The following is a 12,441-nucleotide window of genomic DNA, read 5'->3' on the forward strand; positions in this document are numbered from 1 at the left end:
ATCTAGATTGTGCTTGGTCCTGCCACGAAGTTAGGGGACTTGACAATCCCTCAAGTTCCCTTCCAGTTCTAGTATTCTAGCCTATGATTCTAAGGCATTCTAATGCAGAACAGAAAGGCTTCTACAGGACTGACTTAGAGCCCAAATGAATGCATCTTTCATTATGATCCATTCAGAGATACCTTGAGTCCCTAGAGTTTTCTATTCCTACCATCTGTCTTTTGAAAGAATTGTCTGTGTCCATCGGTGTAAATTTAGCAGATGTCTTTGCATGTTAGACACCTGTTTAAAGCCATTTCCCCCCCCCACCATATTATTTCAAAATATCTAAATTCTGCTACTTCTGTTATTACTACTACTAAATCCTATGTTTCCTTTACTTAAGGAGCCTTTTTCTTCATGGAATTTGAGTATGGTTCTTTGATTACTATGACCTGTCGTAATTTAGACAAAAATCTAAATGTCCATTTGTATTAAAACTTTTTAGAAATTACTCTGTTGGAATTTTTCATAATACTTCTCTGCTCTACTAGTGGTGGTTGGCTGTTTTGGTGGAGGAATAAAGTAGGGGGAAAAGTATGTTAACAAAAAAAATCTACTATTTATTTGACATGTAAAAAAAAACATTGAGTTTCTTCTTAAGATCTTTACTAATCAAGCTTCAGATAAATCAAATATTTAGTACTTAATACAGACAAATGCCTTTCCCATATTTGAAATATTTAAGAAGAGCACATAAGATTATTATTCAATTTGAGAATGTACTGAGTTGTAAAACTCCAGAGAATATTTAGTCCTTTCTTATTTGAATGTCTAATCCTACCTTATTTCTCACTGTAACTAAAGGCCTGGTGCCTTCAGTTATTAAGGTATTAACACTTCTCCTTAAGACAGTGATGCATTTTTAGGCCATGGTGAGCACTAAGCTGCAATAAGTACAGGTTGAATCTCTCTAGTCCAGCACCCAATTGATGCCAAACCAGAGAATTTGCTAGAGCTAGACCATGGGAGTTAAGTATTATCTAGCAGCATTACTAACACTTCCATTGTCTACTGGGCTCTTAGATTAAATTAGAGCTAAGTAACTGCGTAGAACACAGAGCCAGGACTGACGGCTGTACAATTTTATGGGACCACAGGAAATTTGGCCACACCCATAATAAGCAGACATCCAGCTAACTAAAATCATGGAGGATCAGAGTATACCAGACAAGAGAGGTTCAACCTGTATCACATTTCCTTTCATTCTTAAGAATAGAAATATTATCAGCTGCATAGATGCAGTGTTACGACTGACATTTTAAATGCTTAACTGCATTCAGTATCCTTCAACCTACTACATATGTAATAAAGAGCTGAGCTCTGGGTGTCATGAAAATCCTATGATTGAACTGAGTTTTGGGCACGTACATAACCATAGTTAATTTTTCGCATGATAATTTTCCTTGAAAAGTTTTTTTTTTTTTTAATTTAAACTTGTTTTTGCAGTATAAAGTTCTAACCCAGTAGTTGGAAGTAGTTTACTTAAAAAACATAGCAGGTAATATGGAGTTCTGGTTTTGTTTTAATTTAAAAATAACTAAAACGTTGTAGTGCCCCTTCTTAGATTCCTTTTGGCAGCAGACTTTACATTTAATCACTTGTGACAAAATTAATAAAAGTTGGTGTCAAGCTTTTTTTACAGTTGTTTGGGTATTTTGGTTTCTGATGTTGCTTGTTCTATTAAATGCCTCTACTTAGGAGGAATCACTTGTTGAATGCACCATTTCTAGTATCTAAAACATCTCTATTTCATTTTGTTAAAGTGAGTTTTATAGATTATATTTTAACATAACTTTATTCTGTTTTCTGATACAGAAAATCCTTACCGGCAACTATCTTGTGACTGCCATGGAAGTATGCCTGGGAAGACAGCAGTAGAGCTTGGTCCTTTGTGGTATGTACAGCACACAGCCTAACAAAAGTAAAAACTCATTTGTTCCTATAGCAGTAAGCTCATATCTAGCAATTGAGATGGATTTGACAGCTGGTTACTTACTTGGAGAGCTGAGCATGAGTAATTAAAAAAAAGTTTTCCTAGGCATGTGTGTAGACAGCAAGCAGTGAGTTTACTAAGTAAACAATTACTAGTTCTCAGTTTCTTGGAGATATTAATTACACTGCATAGGAGAATCTGAGTAGCTTGATGTTTTGGGCCTAGATTGGTGTTGTCCAACCAGTTGCGAATCAGCCACGTTATTCTGAAAATGTAAATAATTTTATGAGACTCAGAATATACCAAATCTTGTATTTTAATATCAACAGAACTCTTCAACATTGGTTTTAATCAACCAAACTCATCACATTTTGCAGAAATTCAATCAAGGGGATACTTGACAATTTGGTTTCACTGCTAAATCTCTGAAATCTGGCAAAAAAAAATTCACTAACAGCACACCTCAACTAGGCCTCCATATTTTTATCCAGTAACTGTGACCAGTACTTAGACTTGATATAGACAGAAAATGATGCTTCACAAAGCCACGTTGAACCAAAAATGGAATAAAGTCTGGCAACTGCAGTTTTCAAAATATCAAACTTATTATGTCACAAAAGTGCATTCTACATTGTAAAAAATTATTCATTTTTTTGACTGATTGAGCTGGCTTTGAAGTGTGAGCATATCTTTTTCAAACAAATATTTGTCCAGGTCAAGCAAATTTACAAGGTCTTGAACATTAGCAATTTTGAACTGAAATGGGTTTTACATGAATTGAAATGCCAACATGAATCTTTCAAAGTCTGCAAAATGCTGGCTGAATTTCATTGCTAGGTTTTTAAGCCATCTCATATAATGCTGACAATCAAAGTAATCACACTCAAATTCACTATTTCCAGCAATTTTCTGCAAATTTGAGAAGTGGATGAATTCTCCTGCCTTCATTTGAATGATTAATAATTGTAGCTTAGAAATGAACTCACGAATGTGCCGGGCCATATAAAAAAAATCAGCTTCCCTTTTTCCTGAAGTTTTAGATTCAGTTAATTCAAATGACAGGTGATATTAGTCAGGAACTGCAAATCAAATTGCCTCTGCTCATCTTCAGTAGCAGAAAAACAGTCCAGCTTTCTGTCCAACTATCCAAGAAAGTCTCTGATTGGAGTAAGAAGTGCAAGGAACTGCTCGAGCACCTTTCCATGACTCAGCCATCGCACACTGGCAAAATAGATGATTTTAGAATGCTCAGATTCAATTTCTTTCTTTCAATGATTCCACAAATTGGCGATTAGTTCAGAGCACTGCTGCAAATGAAATTCATGATTTCATCAAGTCTTTCAGAGTATCTGTTGTGGATATCTTGATGCAAAATACAATGGCAGAAAAGCTGTGTAGTGATGCTATTTCAGAGGAAAGACAAATCCAAATTTTTTTCCCAACGTAGCTGACACACTGTCAATCGTAACAGAAGCCAGTTTTGCTAAATCCAAGTCAAAATCATTTGAGACACTTTTGAAAGCATCGAATCTATCAGATGCACAGGGATGATCTCTCAACCCACACAATGATAGCAGTTCTTCATGAATCTGGAAATCTGTTACAAGACAAATCCAGGAGATGAGATGAACAGTATCACTGATATCACATGACTCATCCAGTGCCAATGAGTAAGTGAAACACTGATCAAGTTTAACACAATACAGGGTTTTGAGATCAATAGACAAATCTTTTAACCAACATGCAACTGTTTGGTGACTCAGCTGCAAATTGCAAATGTTCTGCAAGATGTATTTTCATGTTTGTTAGTTATGATTTTCAGGCAAGGTTTCCATGACAGAGAGAGTAATTTCCTTCACCATTTCTCTATCTGAGAATGGCTTCTTGATCAGCGGAAGTATCCACACTGCTTTATATATGACCAAAGTTACCAGTTCAGATGAGGATAGAAACCACTTCAAAACCTGCTGCTTTTCAAAATCCAATTTCAGCTGACCAATTTTATCAGCTCGAAATCACTGTGCTGCCCTTGGAAATGTCGTCTTGTTGTACAAAACTGCAAACATGTTGGCTTTTCATTCACCTCAATGACGGCATATTCCAATTCCCATTTCTTTTGAAATTTGTTTGATGCCTTTCCAGTCTCTTTCTTTGCTGCAGTTTCTGTCGATGATTTATTGTTGACAGCATTGTTTGACTCAGCTTTCACCTGCTTCAGAATTATGCTTTCTAATAACAAACTGATCCCATGGATGCAGTTCTAGAAAAATGAATTAATATTGTTCAATTTCAGCACAAAGCAGAAATAAGCAATATTGTCAGAGGCCAAAAATACCCTAACTCTTAAAATTTAGTCTCTAGACGTGTTAAACTTGTTAAAGTTTTGGGGTTTTTTTAATTTTCAAAAGCAGGAATACAATTCAAACTTTTCTTCAAATGTGTGCTTGTATGCTGGATTTTATTCTTTCGAATGGCCATAAACAGCAGCAAAAGAAAAATAAAAAGCCTTTGAGAAGAAATTTTTATATACATTGCTATATTCATTGAACCAAATTTTTGGCCACTAACCAGCCAACATTTGAACCTAATTGTGTGCCCATGATGAACATGCATTTAAATTGAAGGTTGAAATGAATGCCAGGAGAAGACTGGCCAATTGAAAACGGAGCTGCTTTGTACAAGAACAAATAATTTCACACTGAGAACTCAGAAGTACTTTCAGAAAGGCTTTGATGATAAATACCAGTGGAAAACTAGTACCCGGAAATACTAGCCCCGGCTTATGATGATGCATGATGATTCCTGGCCTAAGCAGCATATTTAAGCTATTCTGCAAAATGGTGGACATCTCCATCTAGCAGATGGGACAAATTAACAGAAAGTGACATTAGACCTCAGATCTTATGACCTTTTTTAATTCTCTGAATATTTTTGGATTTTGATTTAATTTTTTTTAAATGCAATGATTTGAGTTTTTTTTTCTTCAGGCCAACTAGCAACACTAAACTGGCCAAATAGCCACATGTGGCTAATGGCTAGCATGTTGAACACCACGGGAGTAGATAACTTATTTGTTGAGCCATGTATATTATATCAAATACTCTTGCACTTCCAGTAGCATTAAATAAATTGAACTGTTTGAGGATGGTCAGTAATGGGGTTGGGGTTTTTTGTTTTTTTTAATTGAAAAAAGTTAAATTTAATGTGAGCATTTCAGAACTAGATAAACAGAACTAATCCTTAGCATTTTCCTAGATCCAAATATATTAGAACACCCTCACAATTTTGACAGTGCATCCTGTGATATGGGTATCATTCCCATTTTACACATGGGGAAGTAAAATGAAGTGACTGCTGAAGTTGACACAGCCAATCAATGGCAGAACTGGGATCAACATTCATAAGCTCTTGGCTTCCACACCATGACCCTGAGCTGCTACTACCAAAACCAAAAATAATTTTAATTGTAGCACAAAATACCTACAGTGAAACCTTTGTTATCTGGCACTCTGTTAACCAGAAAACTTTAACTGGCTTTACCCCCAGCAACAATACTGTCACATCTTCAGGCACACAGGCCTGGCTTGATTTACCACGATTAGCTTAAGTTTTTATTTAATCATCTTTAACTCAAAATAGAAATGTGAGACCAACTGCCTCACACTACAAAACTGCCAATATTAAAAACTTGTTTTACTATTATTATCCATTGGTTTTTCCTAGGTTGATGGGACCCTCAGATAACCAGAATTTTTAGATAACTGGAACGTCCTAATCCCCGAGCGTGCCGGATAACACAGGTTTTACTGTACCTTGTTCACATAAGTATAATTCAGCTGCTACTCAGTTTGTGGAAATCATTTTTAAAGGAGCAAATACCTTTTGCTGTAAATCAAAATATTTTGTCATGCGCCAATTGTCTAATTTTCACTGGTGTTCTATTGCATTGTCCAGGTCAGGGTCCCTTTTCAACACTGGATTCCTCAGAAGAATGCTGTTTGAAGCTGTTCAGCATGGCTTGGATGAGATTCAGCCACTTCTAAAGACACTAATCTGTGAAGCAGAGTGTACAACTCTAAAGCAGTTTTCAATCCATGGTCCTGCCAGCCAGAACAAACAAGGTGAGGTAATGGCAAGTTGCTTACAAAAACTCATGAAATTTGTATTTGTATAAAACCAATTGAGAATGTTTTGAGTAGAAGTAACTATAGTCATGTGATGCATGTTAAGAGATGGGGAACTAGTTCCCCATCACAAAACATGGGACAAAATAGTCCTGCCATATTATGCGGCTTGTCATAGTCTTTGAACCTCTGCTGTTAAGGACTGCTAGATAGAGGGTGCTACACTTGAACCAGTATGGGCAAATCCTATCTTAAGCAAACTAATGTTGGCACAAGATGGCATGCTTAGAATCCTGTAGTCCAGTTGATTCACAATGCTGGCAGCAGTAGCAGAAGCTTCCCATATAATAATCTCATACTACAGCCCTGAGATGGATGCTCCTCCCCTTAAGACAGGACTCTACTCTTCATGCTTAGTCAATCCTAAGCTTCTTTGCAGAGATTGACAAATGAGGGAAGGTGATGGCTTTCCATAGAATCGTAAGACTGGAATGGATCTTGAGAAATCATCTAGTCTGGTCTCCCTGCTGTCATGAAAGGACTAAGTATTATCTAGACCATTCCTAAGAGGTGTTTGTCTAACTTGTTCTTAAAGACGGAGATTCCACAACCTCCTTAGGCAATTTATTCCAATGATTAACCACGCTGACTATTAGGAAGTTTTTCCTAATGTTCAACCTAAGCCTCCCTTGCTGCAATTTAAGCCCATTGCTTCTTGTCCTGTCATCAGAGGTTAAGGAGAACATTTTTTCCCTCTTTCCCCCATGTAACAACTCTTTGGGTACTTAAAAGCTATGTCATGTCCCCTCTCGGTCTTCTCTTTTCTAGACTAAACAAACTCAGTTTTTTCAGCCTTCCCTTATAGGACATCTAATCATGTGTTACTCTTTGGATTTTCTCCAATTTGTGCACAATTTTCCTAAGTGTGGTGTCCAAAATTGAACACACTACTCCAGTTCAGGACTACGCAGTTTGGAGAAGATCAGAATTACTCCTCAGCTTGCTTACGACACTCCTGCTAATACATCCCAGAATGAGGTTGACTTTTTTTTTTATAACTGTCACACTGACTCATATTTAGCTTGTAGTCCACTATGATCCCCAGATCCTTTCCGTAGCACTCCTTTATAGGCAGTCCATTTCCCATTTTTTGTGTACACAACTGATTGTTCCTTCCTCAGTGGAGTACTTTGAGCTTGTCCTCATTGAATTTCTTTTATATTTTCTTCAAATAATTTCTCCATATCATTTTGAATTTTAATCCTTGCTCCAAAGCACTTGCAATCCCTTCCAACTTGGTTTCATCTGCAAACTTTATAAGTGTGCTCTCTATGCCACCATCTAAATCATTGATGACTATATTGAATAGAACCAGACCCAGAAATTATCCCTGAGATACCCCATTCATTATGTCCTTCGAGCATGACTCTGAACTACTGATAAAAAGTGGTCTGTGCCTATGAAAGCTCATGATACCATCTACATGTTTTGTTAGTCTTTAAAGTGCTACCAGACTGTGTTGTTTTTTAAGTTTACTCTGTTGGAACAATTCTCCAACTAGTTTTGCACCCACCTTGTAGTACAGTGGTCCCCAACCTTTCGGGGCTGCCAGGCGCCTGGGGACGGGGCCACTCACGTGCCGGGCACCCAGGGGCGGGGCCACTCACGCGCCAGGTGCCTGGGGGCTGGACCACCCATACACCACGTGCCCAATGCCAGCGCCACCCATGCACCGCACTCCCGGGACCGGCGCCGGTCCTGTGCCACACGCACAGGGGTGGGGCTGCCCATACGTCATGCGCCCGGGGACAGTGCCGCTCCTGTGCCGCGCACCCCGGGATGGGGCCACCCATGCTCCACGTGCCTGAGGCCGGAACAGCCCATGTGCTGCATGCCCGGGGCCAGCGCCACTCCTGTGCTGTGCGTTCAGCAGCCGGCAGCACCCATGCACTGCGTGCCTGTGGTTGGTGCCGCTCCTGTGCCATGTGCCCAGGGGTGGGGACACCCATACACCGCACACCCAGGAGCTGGCAGCACCCATGCGCCACGTGCCTGGGGGTGGGGGCAGGGCCAGCCCGATCACTCGGCGGGCACACAGAAATGGCCCGGCGGGAACCACTTTGGGGACCACTGTTATAGTAGCACCATCGAGGTTGCATTTCCCTAGTATATGAGAAGCTCGTGGAGCCAATGTCAAAAGTTCTACTAAGTCAAGATATACCTCTTTCCCCCCAGCCACAAAGCTCATTACCCTGTCAAAGAAAGCTATCAAGTTGGTGTGACACAATTTGTTCTTGACAAATCCACACTGTTGTTGTCATCTTCTAGAGGTCTGCAAGTGGTTTCACTATTTGCTCCATTATCTTTCCTGGTACAGAAGTTAAGTTGAATATAATGCCTTTGTATAATTCCTCATTTCCCTTTTTATAAAGGGATACTATTTACCCTTTTCTAACCTTCTGGAACAAAGCCTGTCTTCCATGACTTTTCACAGATAATCACTAATGGCTCAGATATCTTCTCAGGCAGCTCAAATATTTTAGGATGCATTTCATCAAGTTCTGGTGACTTGACATCTAACTCAAGTAATTTTAACTTGTCCTTTTCATATTTTAGCTGAACCTACCTCCTTTTCCCTAAGAACATAAGAACGGCCGTACTGGGTCAGACCAAAGGTCCATCTAGCCCAGTATCCTGTCTACCGACAGTGGCCAGCACCAGGTGCCCCAGAGAGGGTGGACCGAAGACAATGATCAAGCGATTTGTCTCCTGCCATCCCTCTCCAGCCTCTGACAAACAGAGGCTAAGGACACCATTTTATCCCCTGGCTAAAAGCCTTTTATGGACCTAACCTCCATGAATTTATCCAGCTTCTCTTTAAACTCTATTATAGTCCTAGCCTTCACAGCCTCCTCTGGCAAGGAGTTCCACAGGTTGACTACACGCTGTGTGAAGAAGAACTTTCTTTTATTAGTTTTAAACCTGCTACCCATTCATTTCATTTGGTGTCCTCTAGTTCTTCTATTATGGGAACTAATAAAGAAAATTTATTTATCAGCCCTCTCCACACCACTCATGATTTTATAGACCTCTATCATATCCCCCCTCAGTCTCCTCTTTTCTAAACTGAAAAGTCCCAGTCGCTTTAACCTCTCCTCATATGGGACCCGTTCCAAACCCCTAATCATTTTAGTTGCCCTTTTTTGAACCCTTTCCAAGGCCAAAATATCTTTTTTGAGGTGAGGAGACCACATCTGTACACAGTCTTCAAGATGTGGGCGTACCATAGTTTTATACAGGGGCAGCAAGATATTCTGGGTCTTATTTTCTATCCCTTTCCTAATAATTCCTAGCATCCTATTTGCCTTTTTGACCGCCGCTGCACTCTGTGTGGAAGTTTTCAGAGAACTGTCCACGATAACTCCAAGATCTCTTTCCTGATTTGTCGTAGCCAAATTAGCCCCCATCATACTGTACGTATAGTTGGGGTTATTTTTCCCGATGTGTATTACTTTGCACTTATCCACATTAAATTTCATTTGCCATTTTGTTGCCCAATCACTCAGTTTGGTGAGATCTTGGAGTCCCTCACAGTCTGCTTCTGTCTTGACTATTCTAAACAGTTTTGTATCATCTGCAAACTTTACTACCTCACTGCTTACCCCTTTCTCCAGATCATTTATGAATAAGTTGAAAAGGATTGGTCCCAGGACTGATCCTTGGGGTACACCACTAGTTACCCCTCTCCAATCTGAAAATTTACCATTTATTCCTACCCTTTGTTTCCTGTCTTTTAACCAGTTTTCAATCCAAGAAAGGACCTTCCCTCTTATCCCATGGCCATGTAATTTACACAAGAGCCTTTGGTGATGGACCTTGTCAAAGGCTTTCTGAAAATCCAAGTATACTATATCTACTGGATCCCCCTTGTCCGCATGTTTGTTAACCCCCTGGCATTCATTATCTTAGAAACCAATCACCATCACCTTCTTGGTGAAAACCAAAACAAAAAACTCCTCTGCTATTTCCATTTTCTCTGTTGTCATTCCCACACATGTTGAATAACAGTCCTACACCATCCTTGGTCATCCTCTTTCTTCTAAGGTAGCTGTAGACTGTTTTCTTGTAGTCCTTTATATCTTTAGCTAGTTGAATTGAGCCTTGAGCTTTCTCATAGACTTTAAGGTCAGAAGGGATCATTATGATCATCTAGTCTGACCCCCTGCACAGTGCAGGCCACAGAATCTCACCCACCCCTCCCAGAATAATCCTCTCACTTATATCTCAGATATTGAAGCCTTCAAATACTTTGAAGACCCGAAGATGCAGAAAATTCTCTAGCTGTGATCTGTACCCCATGCTACAGAGGAAGGCAAAAAACCTCCAGGGCCTCTGCCAATCTACCCTGGAGGAAAATTCCTTCCTGACCCCAAATATGGCGATCAGCTAAACCCTGAGCATGTGGGCAAGACTCATCAGCCAGACACCCAGAAAGTTCTCTATAGTAACTCCTATCATCCCTCCATTGACCTATTCCCACTGATAATGAATGGACAATTAGTTGCCAAGATCATGTTATCTCATCAAACCATCCCCTTCATAAACCCATCTAGTTTAATCTTGAAACCAGATAGATCTTTTGCCCCCACTACTTCCCTTGGAAGGCCGTTCCCGAACCTCACTCCTTTAATGGTTAGAAACTTCGTCTAATATCAAGTCTAAACTTCCTACTAGCCAGCTTATATCCATTTGTTCTTGTGTCCACATTGGTATTAAGCTTAAATAATTCCTCTCCCTCCCTGGTATTTATCCCTCTAATATATTTAAAAAGTGCAATCATGTCCCCTCTCAGCCTTCTTTTGGGTCAGGTAAACAAGCCTAATTTTGTCCCTACATACTTGTGTTATTGGTTTATATTCATCTTTTGTAATTTGACCTAGTTACTACTTTTGTAAGACTCTCTTGATTTTAAGATCATTGAAGCTCTGGTTAAGCCAGCGTGGGCTCTTGGTATATTCCTATCTTTCTTATGCAGTGGGATATTTTGCTCATACTAGAATTAGTGATATGAATGGATAACCTATTAACCAGTAAGCATCACCCTTTTTACTGGGTTGATATTAGGGATGTAAAGGACTAGTCGACTATTGGTACCTCAAAGCGCCAGCACCACACAGAAATAGAAATGTGATCAGCTGTGTGGCGCTGCCGTTTTGAAACGCCAAGGTGGAGTTCAAAGGGACAGCACCACACAGCTGAGCTGGCTCCACATGGCATTTCAGATCAGCAGCACATCATGGAGCCCCGGGTCAGCAGTGTACTCTGTCTCCCGCTGACCCCAGGCTCTATGCTGCGCTTCCGATTTGAAATGCACAAGAGCCCCTGCTGGGGACTCTTGTACATTTCAAAGCTGGCACACTGCGTGCAGCCCAGAGTCAGCGGTACTTCCCGCTGGCCCTGGGTTGCACACAGGTTTTCACATTCCTCCTTTGAAATACACAAGAGCCACAGTGGGGGTTTTTGTACATTTCAAAGGAGGAATCCAGAAGTGCCTATTGGCTAGTCGAGTAGTCGATGGAATTTGCATCTAGTAAATTAACCATTACTTAACAGCATTAGTTGATGGTTACCAGTTATGGTTAATCAGTGGCTGGGCTGAGGCAACCCCCTCATGGTGGGGGAGCTGGGCATACCATGGTACACAATGGGCAGGACGGGCACTTCAGTCTGACCAGAGCAGGCCCTGTCTATCCTCATTTAAGCACTTAACTGGTGAAACATAACATTTAAGCGGTTAACTGATTATACAGGATTTTACATCCTTAACTAGAATAGTATAAGGGGAATACTATGCTAGTGGCTACCATCTCACTTGAAATAAGTCACCATCTACAGTAGTAGTTTAACTTGAATATTGCCAGATTCAGATTGATAAGTTTAGTGAAAGTTTCCATAGCCTATTACTTATCCTTTTGCCTCTCATTGTTTTCATATCTTTTGTTCAGAAAGTTTGGGGTTTTCCCCTTTTACATTTTTGTGGAATCTTTCATAAGGCAGTAAAATAAAATTTATTTAAACCTTTTTTTTTTTTTTGCACACTTCAGATTTAATTCTGACTTTTGTATTCTAGAAGAATGTGGGGTCTTTATTAAAACACCAGATACTGCAGCTGACTACTATGTGGTACAAGGTATGTGATTGATCCATCTCAATTGCATGCCACACCCCTGGTGGTTTGTGCTACAAGGTAACTACAATCAGTGAAGGAGGGGCTGGTGTGATGATGGAATGGCTTACGGAACCTTGGCTTGTGATTGTGCCAGCCTTTTTTTTTTTTTTGGT

The 12,441-nt window shown here is 40.0% G+C and overlaps 1 protein-coding gene across 1 annotated transcript in view; it reads left to right on the forward strand.

The window, feature by feature from the left end:
• TRMT1L (tRNA methyltransferase 1L) overlaps nt 1-12,441 on the forward strand; it is a 60,557-nt gene that overhangs the window by 45,413 nt on the left and 2,703 nt on the right. The window contains exons 12-14 of the mRNA XM_075936762.1: nt 1,858-1,936; nt 5,930-6,096; nt 12,230-12,289. Of these exons, the coding sequence (XP_075792877.1) occupies nt 1,858-1,936; nt 5,930-6,096; nt 12,230-12,289 (306 nt within the window). The remainder of the gene's footprint in view (nt 1-1,857; nt 1,937-5,929; nt 6,097-12,229; nt 12,290-12,441) is intronic.

This window comes from Pelodiscus sinensis, chromosome 9, assembly GCF_049634645.1.
Source record: "Pelodiscus sinensis isolate JC-2024 chromosome 9, ASM4963464v1, whole genome shotgun sequence".
In the NCBI taxonomy this organism is placed as follows: Eukaryota; Metazoa; Chordata; order Testudines; family Trionychidae; genus Pelodiscus; species Pelodiscus sinensis.